Source organism: Panthera tigris, chromosome D3 (assembly GCF_018350195.1).
Source record: "Panthera tigris isolate Pti1 chromosome D3, P.tigris_Pti1_mat1.1, whole genome shotgun sequence".
In the NCBI taxonomy this organism is placed as follows: domain Eukaryota; kingdom Metazoa; phylum Chordata; class Mammalia; order Carnivora; family Felidae; genus Panthera; species Panthera tigris.
This window is the reverse complement of record NC_056671.1, coordinates 19,222,153-19,236,618: the sequence shown is the minus strand read 5'-3', so window position 1 is coordinate 19,236,618 and position 14,466 is coordinate 19,222,153. Positions and strand designations below refer to the sequence as shown.

Sequence of the window (14,466 nt, the reverse complement as noted above, 5' to 3'; positions counted from 1 at the left end):
GTGGTAATTTTTAAAAGATGGATTTAGAAAGCAAGTGTTATATTTTGGAAAGAAAGTTTATAAGCTCTTGATTAGAAAGTGTCCCAAACCAAGCTGTTTCCATTTGGGTTTTCTGTCTTCTGTGGATTTGATCAGCTTGCCAATAGGAGTGCCACTCTGATGCAGATTGGGGAAGCTTATCTCATAGTTTGGGTCCTTCCTCAGTTACTTAGGCTATATTCATGGTGTCAGAAAATTGCTTTGGGGTGATGGATGCTGGGCCTGGGAGTGGACAGCTGTGGCTCTGGTGGAAGAGACGCCCTGGGGCGGGGGGGAGGAGGGTTGCCCACCCAGCCACACCCGCATCCTCCATGACTGTGGGAAGCAGCAGATCATACAGTTCCTTAGCTGCTCTTTTTGTATGATTTTGTCTGCCTAGTTTGAGTTTTGTGTTTTTCTTCTGGCTTCCTCTTCCTTTTCCTTTACTTTTGATTTTTTTTTTCCTGTTAGTTTTTGATGTCAGGATATTTATAGTTTTTCATGTAAAATTTTTCAGTATGGTTCACACACCATTTATCTACCTTCTTCAGCTTTTCAGAGGTAAAATGCTATATAAATTTTAAATAATGTGTTTATTTTCATAAGACTTATAAACTTGCATAAGGAAGGGAGGCTTGACATTATTGTCATTCATACTGATTGAGCACTCGTGCTTGATGCCTTAGCAGACAGATCAACTAGAAAATCTTTTCCTCATTAAGAACAAGTTTACTACTATTAATTGTATTACCTGTTGCCTGTTAGAAATGGTAATAGCAATTCTCTGGGATTTAAAAGAAATTAATCATCATTTAGGACAGTGCATTACAGTCTGAATCATAAATACATTTTATTGTTTTTATAAGTTTTTATTACTTTCTTTTAGAAATAAAAATTTAGTTTTTTAATGTAGGAAGAATCTGCAGAATGGCGGCAGTTTCAAGCTGATCTCCAGACTGCTGTGGTAATTGCAAATGATATTAAATCTGAAGCCCAAGAGGAGATTGGTGATCTGAAGCGCCGGTTACATGAGGCTCAAGAAAAAAATGAGAAGCTCACAAAAGAATTGGAGGAAATAAAGTCACGCAAGTATGTTTTAAGAAGCCAATTGTGCGCTTATGTTTTAATAGAGAACACTTAAATCCCAATTTTGTGATGTGGTATTACGGAAAGAATGTGGGGGTTGACACTAGTGTGACTGAGTATGGATGCTAGTGGGAGTTACTCAGCTTTCCTGGCCTCGTTTTATGACACCTGTAAAATAGCACAGTCTATATGGATCTTTCAGAGCTGTTGGCAGCGTCTGTAATCAATAACTCTGAAGGGACCAGAATGGTACCTTATGGTCTCTCCTTTCCTGTATCCACACACTCCAGTACTGTTACTTTTCTTTAGATTAATAGCCTCTGATTAAGGATGTATACTCTGGAGGCAGACAGGCTTGGCTTCTGTCCAGTTCTGCCTCTTACTGGCTGTGTGTTCTTGGTCAGGCCACTTAACTTCCCCAAGCCTCAGTTTGCTCATCTTTAAAATGGAGACAGTACTGCCTGCTTTACAGTATTGCTGTAAGGCTTAAAGGAGATCTGTCTATACAGTGCTCAGGGCAATGATGAGTATACTTTAATATTATTAGAGATCCAAATAAAGAATGCAAAATGAGTTTCTCTCCATCACTCAGCTTGAGGAGTTTTCACTTGTTGTAATGTTTATAACCATCTGGATCTCTATAGTAGTGTTTTTTCCCACCTAACATAGAGGTCATTGGAAACCCATGTAAAGTATTAGATGAGATGACATTTGTGATATGCTCTGAGTTCCTCAGTGAAACTCCATCTAATGAGTGGAGGAGGGGGGCAGTAGTTTTTATGTTTGAGGATATTACTAAGATTTTGATAATGGCTGGCTGAATCAGTAGAGCATGTGATTCTTGATCTCAGGGTCGTGAGTTTGAACCCTACTTTGAGCATAGAGTTTACTGAAAGGAAAAAAAAAGAATTTGATTATGCATTAATTAGTAGACAGAGGAAAAAATATAGAAAAATATTTAACAGGATATCATTGAAAAGCTATCTTGTCTTATTGTTGCCTAGCTCTAGTGTATGACCCAGAGAAAAGTATTACTAAACCATTTTTCTTTGGCTTCCTTAAGCAGAACGTAGAATGAGGTGGAAGAGTATTGTTTCTCTATTGGTGTAAAACTCCTATTACTTTACCTTTTTTCTGTATACTATTAAATGAATGGTGTATCAGAAATGTTTCATTCTAAAGCTAACCCGAGTAACTGAAATTCTGTTCTTATAGAATCATTCCATTGCGTCCTAAAGATGTCTTTGATGTAATAATTTTACTAACTTTTGGTCCTTGAGTATATTCTTTGTAACATTCCATGTGATGAATGGGAAGTATATATAAAGCACTTGGCACTCTGTCTGCTATATACCCAAGTACAAGGTTGTCTCCAGGAAAGCTTTCTGTGATTGTTTTAATTTGAGTTTTTTTCTGACTGGCAAACTATGGGTATTCAGATTTGGTGGATATTTCTTGAAGACGAATTAAGAGAGATTGTCCATGTCATTTCAAGGAAAACGGCTGGTCATATTTGTTGCCAGTGCTAAAATGTGGGCTTTCAAGTGAATGTTAGGATTTGGGGAAACTTGTATCCACCATCGCAAGCTTGGCAGCTTCCCATATTTAATTTTTTTTTTTTTAATGTTTATTTATTTTTGAGACAGAGAGAGACAGAGCATGAATGGGGGAGGGGCAGAGAGAGAGGGAGACACAGAATCGGAAGCAGGCTCCAGGCTCTGAGCCATCAGCCCAGAGCCCGACGCAGGGCTCGAACTCACGAACGGTGAGATCGTGACCTGAGCTGAAGTCGGACGCTCAACCGACTGAGCCACCCAGGCGCCCCTTTTTTAATTTTTTTAATTTTTTTTTTTAATGTTTATTTATTTTTGAGACAGAGAACAGCTTCCCATATTTAAAGAGTTTCCTGATGAGATCACTGGGGATATAAACAAATGTGACTTTTAAAAAATAAATCCTATGATGACAGATGTCAACATTTGGAAAATTCAGGTAACTCAGTGAACACTGAGTATGACCAATGCATGATCTTACACAGTCACATATGGGTAAAAATCTATTTAAAATGTCAGGTAGACTAGGAGATTTTTATTTTTTTAAATTTTTATTTATATTTATTATTTTTCAATTTACATCCAAGTTAGTTAAAATATAGTGCAATAATGATTTCAGGAGTAGAATCCAGGGATTCATCCCCTACATATAACACCCAGTGCTCATCCCAACAAGTATCCTCCTTAAAGCCCCTTGCCCATTTAGTCCATCCCACCACCCACAACCCCCCAGCAACCCTCAGTTTGTTCTCTATATTTAAGAGTCTCTTATGTTTTGTCCCCCCTCCCTGTTTTTATATTATTTTTGCTTCTCTTCCCTTATGTTCATCTGTTTTGTATCTTAAATTCCACATATGAGTGAAGTCATACGGTATTTGTCTTTCTCTGACTGGCAAATTTCTCTTAGCATGATACACTCTAGTTCCATCCACATTGTTGCAAATAGCAAGATTTCATTCTTTTTGATCGCCAAGTAATACTCCATGTATGTATGTATGTATGTATGTATGTATGTGTGTGTGTATATATATACACATGTATATATATGTTGTGTATACACACACACACACACACACATATATATCTATTGTTTATCCATTCATCTGTCAATGGACATTTGGGCTTTTTCCATACTTTGGCTGTTGTCGATAGTGCTGCTATAAACATTGGGGTGCACCTGTGTCCTTTGGATAAATACCTAGTAGTACAATTGTTGGGTCATAGGGTAGTTCTATTTTTAATTTTTTGAGGAACCTTCATACTGTTTTCCAGAGTGGCTGCACCAGTTTGCATTCCCACCAGCAATGCAAAAGGTTCCTCTTTCTCCACATTAGGCTAGGAGATTTTTAATGGACAGAATAGGAAAAATTTATTCACATGGTTTCAAATTCCACATTGCACCTAACTTTTAAGTAACCACCACTTACTACATTTTGGTATAGTATCAAGGAAAAAGTCTCAGTTGTCTAAAAAGCCACAGTTATCTATTTTAATATCATTAAAACAATCTTTTCCAGCTACTACTATCTGTGAGGCTTGTTCTTTTTTATTTTGCAATAGACTGAATAGAGAAGAAATGAGAATCTAGCAGTCTTCTATTTTGTTTAAGTTTATTTTTTGAGAGAGAGAACATGTGCATAAGCAAGTGGGGAAGGGCAGAGATGGGGAAGGAGAGAATCCCAAGCAGGCTCCACACTGTCAGCACGGAACCCAGCACAGGGCTCAATCCCATGACTGTGAGACTGAGACCATGACCTGAGCCAAAATCAAGAGTTGGATGTTTAACTCACTGAGCCACCCAGGTGCCCCTAGCAGTCTTCTATTAAGTCAGCTATCAAAGAGATATGGAGAAGTGTAAAAACACTGCTGTTCTTCTTCCTTTTCCTTTTTTTTTTTTTTTTTTTTTTGGTTTTAGAAAAGAGCTGTTTTTCATAAAAATATGTCATATTGATAAGTCCTGGGTTTATTTTTATTTTTAGTTCGTTAAATATTTTAAATATGTCTTAGTTTAAATTTCCATTACGATAAATGTCAATAGATATAAGCCACATAAAGAAAAGCTCTTTGGGATCCTCAGTAATTTTTAAGAGTGAAAAGGGGCTCCAAGACCAAAAAGTTTGATAATCACTGTTACAGATTCTTTGTTAAACCTTCTGAGCATGAGACCCTGTGGTACATCTGGAGGAAAAAAACTGTCAGAAGAGCCAAGTGGCTACCAAAATTTCCTAAGGTCTGACTTTGTTTTTGTCCACCTATAATCTTACTTGATAGTTTTATGACATGCACAAACTCTGCAACTGAATCTCATTACAGATGAAAACTTTTGTCAGCTCAGTGAATTAGAGCTGGCCAGAAATAAAGTGTAATTGATTTTTTTCAATGACTCATGATCCATCACACTGAGCATCTCAGAGACTCATGTTACTAATATGGGCCCAGGCTTTTTTTTTTTTTTTTTTTTTTTTTTTCTTCCCTTTGTAGAAATCTATTTGGAGACTGTAGCAGATTTTGTTTGTTTTAAAGAATATGAGCTTTGATTTCATTTCTTTGTATTTCAATGTCTATGCATGGCATGTTAGATCCTGCTAGTACAGATAATCCATATGTACTGGTGAATTCCCAGACTCTTCAAAGCAGGACAGAACCTTGAAATCCCCAGTTCTGAGTCAAGATATTTGGCCAGTCCACTTCCCATTTTACTGCTAATTGATTACTGATGTCCTCACCTTACACTTACTCAGATGAAAATGGATTCTGATGGTTACTTAACCTATTTAGTATAACCTGATATAAAAATTTTAATATCATTTCCTGGAATTTACCAAGCAAATGAGAATATTAGACTAGGTAATTTACTCAGCTCTATTGATAATGTCTTTTTAAAAACTGATATTTTTTAGTGCTTTTCAGTAGGGAGGGGAAAATGTTATTTGCTAGTAAATGTGTAAAAACTCCCTGATTTCAATATTGTTTTCAGGCAAGAGGAAGAGCGAGGCCGGGTGTACAACTACATGAATGCTGTTGAGAGAGATTTGGCAGCCTTAAGGCAAGGGATGGGACTGAGTAGAAGGTCCTCAACTTCCTCTGAGCCAACCCCAACGGTAAAAACCCTCATCAAATCCTTCGACAGTGCATCGCAAGGTAATTTCTTATACCCTATGCCATGGGCAGGCAGTCATTATTCACTTACCATCAATTCTCTGGCCTGGTTTGATTTTCTTTACCATCCTATTCTCTAAGCCTCATCAAATTTCATGTAGTATTAATGAGTTAGTCTTACAGTCAAGTGACTTTAGCAGGAGACTTAGGATCTGTTCAACTTCAGACATCTTGGTCTCAGACTTGGTCTTAAGATAGTCTTGGGATTTTGAGTGTCTTCTCTGTGCCTAAAATCTTCCGGATGTATGAATTCAGCTCTTTCCCTTCCTCTAAATTCCTATAAGTCTATAAATCCAAAGGCCTGCTTGACATTGACACTCAGGTATCTCCTACACATCTTCTGTCCAAAACCACACTCTTGTCCTTGAGCTTCAGTCTTTCCCCTTATAACTGGCAGCACTGTTCTACCCAGTTAATTAAGCCAGAAATCCTCCTTCCTTAAATCCTTTTTCTTTCTCACCTCCATATGTCGGTCTAGCCTCTAGCAGACACATCTTTGTTCTGTTTACTTGTCTCCATCTCTAGCAGCACAATCAACTGCTAGTACCAACCACCATATCTTCTAATTTCAGTTCTCTCCGTTTCATTTCATGACAAAAAGATCTTTTTTTTTGCTTAAACTCCTTTAGCTGCTTTATTATAGTTAGAATGAAATACAGATCCCCAGATGCATACGTGGTCTGACCCTGCCTTCCTCTTGCCTCAGTTGGATCACTCTTCCCCTGCTCTCTATACTCCTGCCTCACTGGACTTCAGTCCAGAAATAAGTCAGGCTCCATGTCACATGGGCTCTTCTGTACCCAGAAGCTCATTCTTCCTACCTTCAGATGCCTGCCTCCTTTTCATCTCTCTAATCCTCAGCTCTGGGAAAGGGAAAAAGATGTAGTTTTTATGTTTGCTTATTTATTTTGAAAGAGAGAGTGAGCACAAGCAGGGGAAGGGGCAGAGGGAGGAGAGAGAAAGAAAATCCCAAGCAGGCTCTGCACTGTCAGCCTTAGCCTGACGCGGAGCTCCATCTCACAAACCATGAGAGCATGACCTGAGCTGAAATGAAGAGTTGGATGCTTAACTGACTGAGTCACCCATGCACCCCAGGGATGTAGTTTTTAAAAACAACTAAATGGGGGACACCTGGCTGGCTTAGTCAGTAGAGCATGTGACTCTTGATCTCAGGATTGTGAGTTTGAGCGCCACGTTGAGTGTGGAGATTACTTAAAATCTTAGGGCTCCTGGGTGGCTTAGTCAGTTAAGTGTCCAACTCCTGATATCTGCTCAGGTTGTGATTTCGAGGAGGTGAGATTGAGCCCCATGTCGGGCTCTGTGCTGAGCGTGGAACCTGCTTGGGATTCTCTCTCTCCCTCTTTCTGCCCCTTTCCCACTCACTCACATGTGCTTGTGCTCTCTCTTTCTCTCTCTCTCTCTCTCTCTGTCTCTCTCAAAATAAGTAGACATTTAAAAAATAAGTAAAATCTCAAAAAAAAAAACAACTAAATATAAGGTGTCGTAAAATTTATATTTTCTTCTAAAAATTCTTTAAACTTCATGATAGGCTTTATACTAATTCACTCTAATAATAGAGTTTCTATAATCTATGTTCTATGACTATACACAAATCAGTTTTCTTTGACTTAAAATCAGAGCAAAAGTCACTTGTATACTCACACACACTGTTGGTACAGATGTTTTGGAGGACAATATCTTCCAATTTAAAATGCCATATTCAGAGACCCTGAAGTTCTCATACATAATACTGGAACAAGTTTATAAAGATGCATAGATACAGCTATACACACAAAGTTTTCAATGTAGCGTTGTTTGAAAAAATGGAAAACCTGAAAATTGCTTATGTGCCCATTTAAAGGATTAAGTCAGTTATGACCCATTAGTACAATAGAATACTGTGCATTTTTTAATAAGGATGAGGTCAATCTCGAAGTACTGATGTTAAAATATGCCTGCAATACTTTATAGTAAGTTGCAGACTAGTATTGTATAGCGTGATTTTGTTTTTTAAATACATAGATTTTTGCACTAAAAGTGCAGGAAGATGCACTTGGAACTCTTGTTAGTGGCTACCTCTGGGTAATATGATGGACTAAGATGAAAGAAAGACTTACAAAAATCTATTCTTCTAAAATGAAATAATAACGGAATGTCTACACTAAAAGTCATGCAGTTATTCAAAATATTGATGAAACGAGCTCTAATGCAAAAAGATGATAAATCTGCTTCTATACTGATCTTTTTGAAAAAGCAATATTATAGGGGCACCTGGGTGGCTCAGTCGGTTGAGCGTCTGACTTCGGCTCAGGTCATGATCTCGCAGTTCGTGAGTTCGAGCCCCCCGTTGGGCTCTGTGTTGACAGCTCAGAGCCTGGAGCCTGTTTCAGATTCTGTGTCTCCCTCTCTCTCTCTGCCCTCCCCCACCCCTCTCTCTCTCTCTCTCAAAAATAAATAAACATTAAAAAAAAAAAGAAAAAGCAATGTTATAATAAAATATATCTAAGTGACTCAGCAGTTCCACTGCTTAATTATATGTGCAAAACAAGTTAACATAAGTATTCAGATAGTTGTACACAAGTGTTCACGGCAGCACTTTTCACAACAGCCAAAATGTAGAAACAACCCAGATGTCCATTAATCGATCAGTGGATGAACAGAATATGGTGTGTCCATCTGATGGAATATTATTCAGCTATAAGGAGGAATAAAAGAAGTAGTGATACATACTACCATGTGGAAAACATGCTAAGTGAAAGCAGCCAGACACAAAAGACTTTAGGTTGTAAGATTCCATTTATAGGAAATAGGCAGAATAGGTAAATCCATAGAGACAGAAAGCAGTTTGGCGGTTGGCAGGGGCTCAGGTAGAGATCAATGGGAAGTGATTGCTTAATAGATACTGAGGTTCCTTTTAGGGTAATAAAGATGTTTTATAACTAGGTAGAAGTGATGATAGTTACACAATCTTGTAAATATACTAAATACCATTGAGCTATACATTTTAAAATTACTTTCTATTATGTGAATTTTATCTCCATAAAAAAAATGAATCTAAAAATAGCTGTTTAAGGGACGCCTGGGTGGCTAAGTCAGTTAAGCATCCAACTCTTGATTTTGGCTCAGGTCATGATCTCATTCATGGTTCATGAGATCAAGCCCCCACATTGGGCTCCGAGCTGACAGTGCAGAACGTGCCTGGGATATTCTCTCTCTCCCTCTCTCTCTCTCTCTCTCTCTCTCTCTCTCTCAACATAAATAAACTTAAAAAGAAATAGCAATTTATTTATTTATTTTTTTAATTAATTAATTTTTTTTTTTTAGCGTTTATTTATTTTTGAGACAGAGACAAAGCATGAACGGAGGAGGGTCAGAGAGAGGGAGACACAGAATCTGAAACAGGCTCCAGGCTCTGAGCTGTCAGCACAGAGCCCGACGCGGGGCTCAAACTCACAGACCGCGAGATCATGACCTGGGCCGAAGTCAGCCGCTTAACCGACTGAGCCACCCAGGCGCCCCAATAGCAATTTAAATATAAGTGCTTGGCTGCCTTAAAAGGTCCACAGTGATCTACAGTGATCTACTTCTTCATCTTTTCTCACTGTGTGATATGTCTGATTTCATTGGTTTGTCCTGTTTTGTATTTAATTTAACTTCAAATGAATAACCATTTTTATGCACCCTCTACCAGAATCTGTACCAAGCCCAAGTATCTAGAAGTGAGTAAATTATGAATCCTACTTTTGAAGAGTTTAGTTTAGAGAGGGAGACTGACATGCGAGTGAATAATTACACATCATGCATTAAATGCAGACCAGAAAATACTTGTGAAGTGATGAACTCCACAGGAGAACATGAGAAAAGATGAATAGGAGCCCAGCGTTCCTTTGTTTCTTGTTTTTGTTTTCCAGTGTTCCTTCGTTGAATGTGCATCCACTGTGGGTCAGGCTTCTCACCTGATGCCTTTATGGAAATACTCCTCTTGGGTTTTTTGAACTTGAATTTCATTGGCTTATGGAGCTCTTTAACTACAAAAGTTAATTAAATGGCAAAGATGAAATGACTGGCATAACCAGGGTTGAGAATCAACGCAAAGACTCTGAGGAACAGGCAGTCCACCTAGTGTCGGGAGAAGCACCACCTGCTAGGCACAACTGTGTCTGTGTTGTGGAGGTTAGACGTCAGGACGATTTCCAGGGGAGCCAAAGCATTGGATAATTTGGGAACCTTTCAGGGGAGACCAGTTATGAAAGCGTCCACTGTACGGTGATATACTCAGTATTTGTTTGTTTTTGTAGTACCAAACCCTGCTGCAGCTGCAATTCCTCGAACGCCTCTGAGTCCAAGTCCTATGAAAACCCCTCCTGCAGCAGCTGTCTCCCCTATGCAGGTAAGTGTCCATGACCATGTAGGCTGTGAGGACCTCAGCACTTGAAAGTCCTCTTCAGAGTCATTTACAGTTACGTTAGGGGGCAGTGACAACCTCATGAGGGATGTACTTGGAATTGTGAAATGTTGTAAGTATCCTTACATTGAGATAAATTATGTAAATGTCAATTATGTTACTCTTCTGAAAGTCTCCAATAATAGCAGTAGCTAACAGGGGTTGAGTAATTGCTGTGTGTTCTACACTGTTCCAAATGCTTTATAATGTGAATTCATTTAATCCTTAAAACAGCTCTATTGAGTATTTGGTACTGTTCTTACCCCTAGTTTTCACATATAGAAACTGAGGCCCAGAAAGGTTAAGCAGCTTGCTGAGGATCATATAATGAAGAAGTAATAGAACTGGGATTCGAACCTGGGCATGTGGCTCCAGGGACCATCTCTCTAAGTAGAGGCTGTAGTTGGCATGTCTGAGTCTCTACTATATAACAAATCACTTCAAAGCTTAGTGGCTTAAGACAGCAGTTGTATTATTTTTCACATTTCAGTGTTGACCAGGCAGTTCTTTGCTGGTTTTGCGTGGGCTCACTTCTGCAGCTGCACTTAGCCGTAGGGTGGTCTGGGGCCTGGGTCACCAGGGATGGCTGGGTCACTCTCTCCATGTGGTCTTTCCTCTCAGGTTCCTTCATGGTGCAGTGTCTCAAACTCCATGAAGGTGAATGTGGAAGTTAGCAAAGCCCCTTAAGGCCTAGTCTTGGAACTTGGACAGTGTCACTTCTGTCCCATTCTTTTGGTCCAGCCAAGTCATAAAGCTAGCACAGATTCAGAGTGGGAGGGTTCTGCACAAGGCATGAATTCAGAAAAGTGTGGTTCATTGTGGACCATTTTATATCACAAGGGCATTGCTAGCACAAGGGCATTGCTAATCCATTATAGACAAGTCTCCAAAGTTGCTCTTCGACCACTGTGGAAATGCAGACCAGAAGCAAGGCAGATGGCTATTGCTCTGTAGTGCCCAAGAGGCCCTCTCACTGTGCTCTTGTTGGTTAGCCACTTTTGGAAAGAATGGCTCTGGTGGAGTTTTTCCACTTAGGTGAGAGTAGCCAAAGAAAAAATGGCCTTCAACCTAGTACCCTGTGATACAGGGTAGCCTTGGCCATAGGGTTTGGGAGCATTTTATTTGTGAGTGGAGACTTTTGTTCTGTGTTAACTATTATTGGCCATGTATTTTGCTAATGAATACTTTTTTTTTTTTTTTTTAAACTTTTTCCTGTGTGACATTTAGGGTAAAAGTGCACTCCTGCATTTGTAATGCTGCAAGTTAGTGGCTCTGTATTTGCATGTATATAGAAGGTGTTATGCTCTTAATTTACAAGAAGGCAAGGGAATTCCATATCCCATCTATAGATGTAATGCTTTTTTTTTTTTAACGTTTGTTTATTTTTGAGAGAAAGACAGAGTGCGATCAGGGGAGGGGCAGGCAGACACACACACACACACACACACACACACACACACACACACGCAGAATCTGAAGCAGGCTCCAGGCTTTGAGCTGTCAGCACAGCCCAGTGTGGGGCTCAAACTCACAAACTGCGAGATCATGACCTGAGCCAAAGTTGAACGCTTAACCGACTGAGCCAGCAAGGTGCCCAGATTTAATGCTCTTTATGTGCTCTCTGTTAATCACACTTTTTCTAAAGACCTCAAGATACAAATAAAAGCAAAATAAAGGTGCAAAATATAAACTTCAAATAAGGTGAAGTTTCTTTAAATGGTATATGTCAGTTGAAATTTAATGTACAAAGCATGACTTTGTAAAGATAGGAGGTAAAAGATCTCTGTAAGTTGAAAAAGTTAATAATTACAAGTCCCATTTAGTAGCTTTGTAGTCCTTGGTTATTTATAGTTAGCACAGTGCTTCTCAAACCTAATTGTGCATGAAAATCATAGATTCCTGGGCCTCATCCTAGTGAATGAGAATCTCTATGGAATAGGGCCCAAGATTGGCATTGTTAGTTTTCAAAACTCTCTGAGTGGGAATTCTTCTAGCTGTGCAGGAGTGGCGGCCAGATTGCTCTGCCACCCCAAGCAACTTGAGCACTGGACAAATTATAGGAAGCAGTTATATTCAGATACATACAACAGGCAGTACAAGACTGTGATCCATGAGTACAAGTTAATAAAAGTCCTGCTGGGTCCACACGTGTCCTGTAGGGAGGTTTCAGATGGTGGTTACAGGGGAGATGAATCCAGATAGAGCTGGGAAGGGGGAACTAGTTGGGTCTGAAGAGACCCAGATCAGCATTTAGGAAGAATGAGAGAGCTAGCATTTGCAGGGCAGAGGACCTGGGAGAAGGGAGCTACACAGAGGAAGGGTCTAGAACTCTGCAGAGGCATCCCTGTGAGTCTTTGCTTAAATGCCAGTCACAGGGTGAATTCTCACAAGGCTGCATGAACAATTTTCAGGAAATAGAGTTACCAGGGAGCTGTCAAGCAAACACTTCCCATAGTTCACACAGGGCAGGGAATCGTTTGAGTTGTCACTGGTCACCATGGAGAAATCTTGCGATACTTGGAACATTCGTTAGAGACCCCTAAGGGGCACACCATGAAGTAGAACTAAATAGCAGCTCTTGAGTAAACACTATGCTAGACCTACCTTAAAAGACCTTAAAAATAAAGCTCAAAAAGACCTAGGAGATCCATGAGTAACTGGGGTACTCAACCTCTCAAATACTTCTCAGTGACTTTCACCTCCTGGTAGTCACACTCTTATGGAACCATGTTGGCTGGACTTCCTGACTCACTTCTGATGAATAGAGTGTGGCAAAAGGCATGGGATGTCACTTACAAGGTAAGGTTATAAAAAGATTAGCTATGTCTTGAGGACCCCTCTTGCTAACTCTTAGATCTAGTCACTCCAGTGAATAATTTAAAATTGAAATACTGGGGCGCCAGGGTGGCTCAGTGGGTTAAGTGTCTGACTTAGACTGGGGTCATGATCTCACAGTTCATGACCCGCTTCGGATTCTGTGTCGCCCTCTCTCTTTGCCCCTCCCCCTGCTCGCACTCTGTCTCTCTCTCTCTCAAAAATAAATAAACATTAAAAAATTTTTTTAATTGGAATACTTAGCAATACATTTAACAAAATACTGTGCAAGATTTGTACAGTGGAAAGTATAAAACATTGCTGAGAGAAATTAAGTAATAAATGGAGAGATATATTCATGGATTGGAAGACTCGTTGTTATTATCTTATAGTTCTCCCTTACGTTGATCTGTAGATTCAGCACAATCCCAATGACAGTCCTGCATGCTATTTTGTAGAAATTGATAATAAAAATTTAAATTTATATGGAAATTCAAAGGACCCTGAATATCCAGAGCATCTGGGGGATAAAAAAGGAAACAAATTTGGAGGACTTATACTACCTGATTACAACACTTACAGTAATCAAGACAGTGTGGTACCAACCTAGTTTGTTTATTTATTCATTTTTACAGAGTCTTTATTAAGCTGGTAAACTCCCCATCCCACAAATAGCTAGAGTACCAGAAGTTGCAATTACTGACGTAAGTTTAAACATAGACTAATGTTCAGCAGAATAGATAGAAAATCCAGCAATAGGTCAGTTGATTTTCAACAAAGGTGCCCAGGTAATTCAATTGAGAGGGATAGCCTTCCCAACAAAGGATTCTGGAACAGCTAGAATCAACATGGGGAAAGAATAACCACAACCATTACCTCAAGGCATGTATAAAAACTGAAACTGGGGCTCCTGGGTGGATAAGTTGGTTAAGTGTCGGACTTTTGATTTCAGCTTAGGTCACGCTCTCACAGTTCATGAGTTTGAACCCCGCATCGGGCTCTGTGCTGACAGTGCAGAGCCTGCTTGGGATTCTGTCTCTCTCCCTCTCTCTCTGCCCTTCCCCATGTTCTCTCTTTCTCTCTCAAAATAAACTTAAAAAGAAAAAAAAAAACAAAACCTGAAATTAACTGTAGACCTAAATGTACATGGTAAAGCTACAAAACTTCTAAATGAAAACGTTAGAGAAAATCATCCTGACTTTGGAGAAGGCCAGGATTTCATATTTAGGACACAAAAAGAATGAATTATAAAATAAAAGTAATAAATTGGGCATCAAAATTTGAAACTGCTCTGAGAGATAATTAAGAAATGAAAGACTGGAGGGGCGCCTGGGTGGCTCAGTCAGTTGAGTGTCTGACTTCACCTCGGGTCATGATCTCACAGTTCGTGAG

General features: G+C 39.4%; 1 protein-coding gene across 3 annotated transcripts in view; it reads left to right on the top strand.

The window, feature by feature from the left end:
• Positions 1-14,466, top strand: part of SPECC1L (sperm antigen with calponin homology and coiled-coil domains 1 like) — a 140,650-nt gene that overhangs the window by 68,219 nt on the left and 57,965 nt on the right. For all 3 annotated transcript variants that reach the window (XM_042962151.1, XM_042962149.1, XM_042962150.1), the window contains exons 7-9: positions 932-1,107; positions 5,635-5,798; positions 10,115-10,206. In XM_042962151.1, the coding sequence (XP_042818085.1) occupies positions 932-1,107; positions 5,635-5,798; positions 10,115-10,206 (432 nt within the window). The remainder of the gene's footprint in view (positions 1-931; positions 1,108-5,634; positions 5,799-10,114; positions 10,207-14,466) is intronic.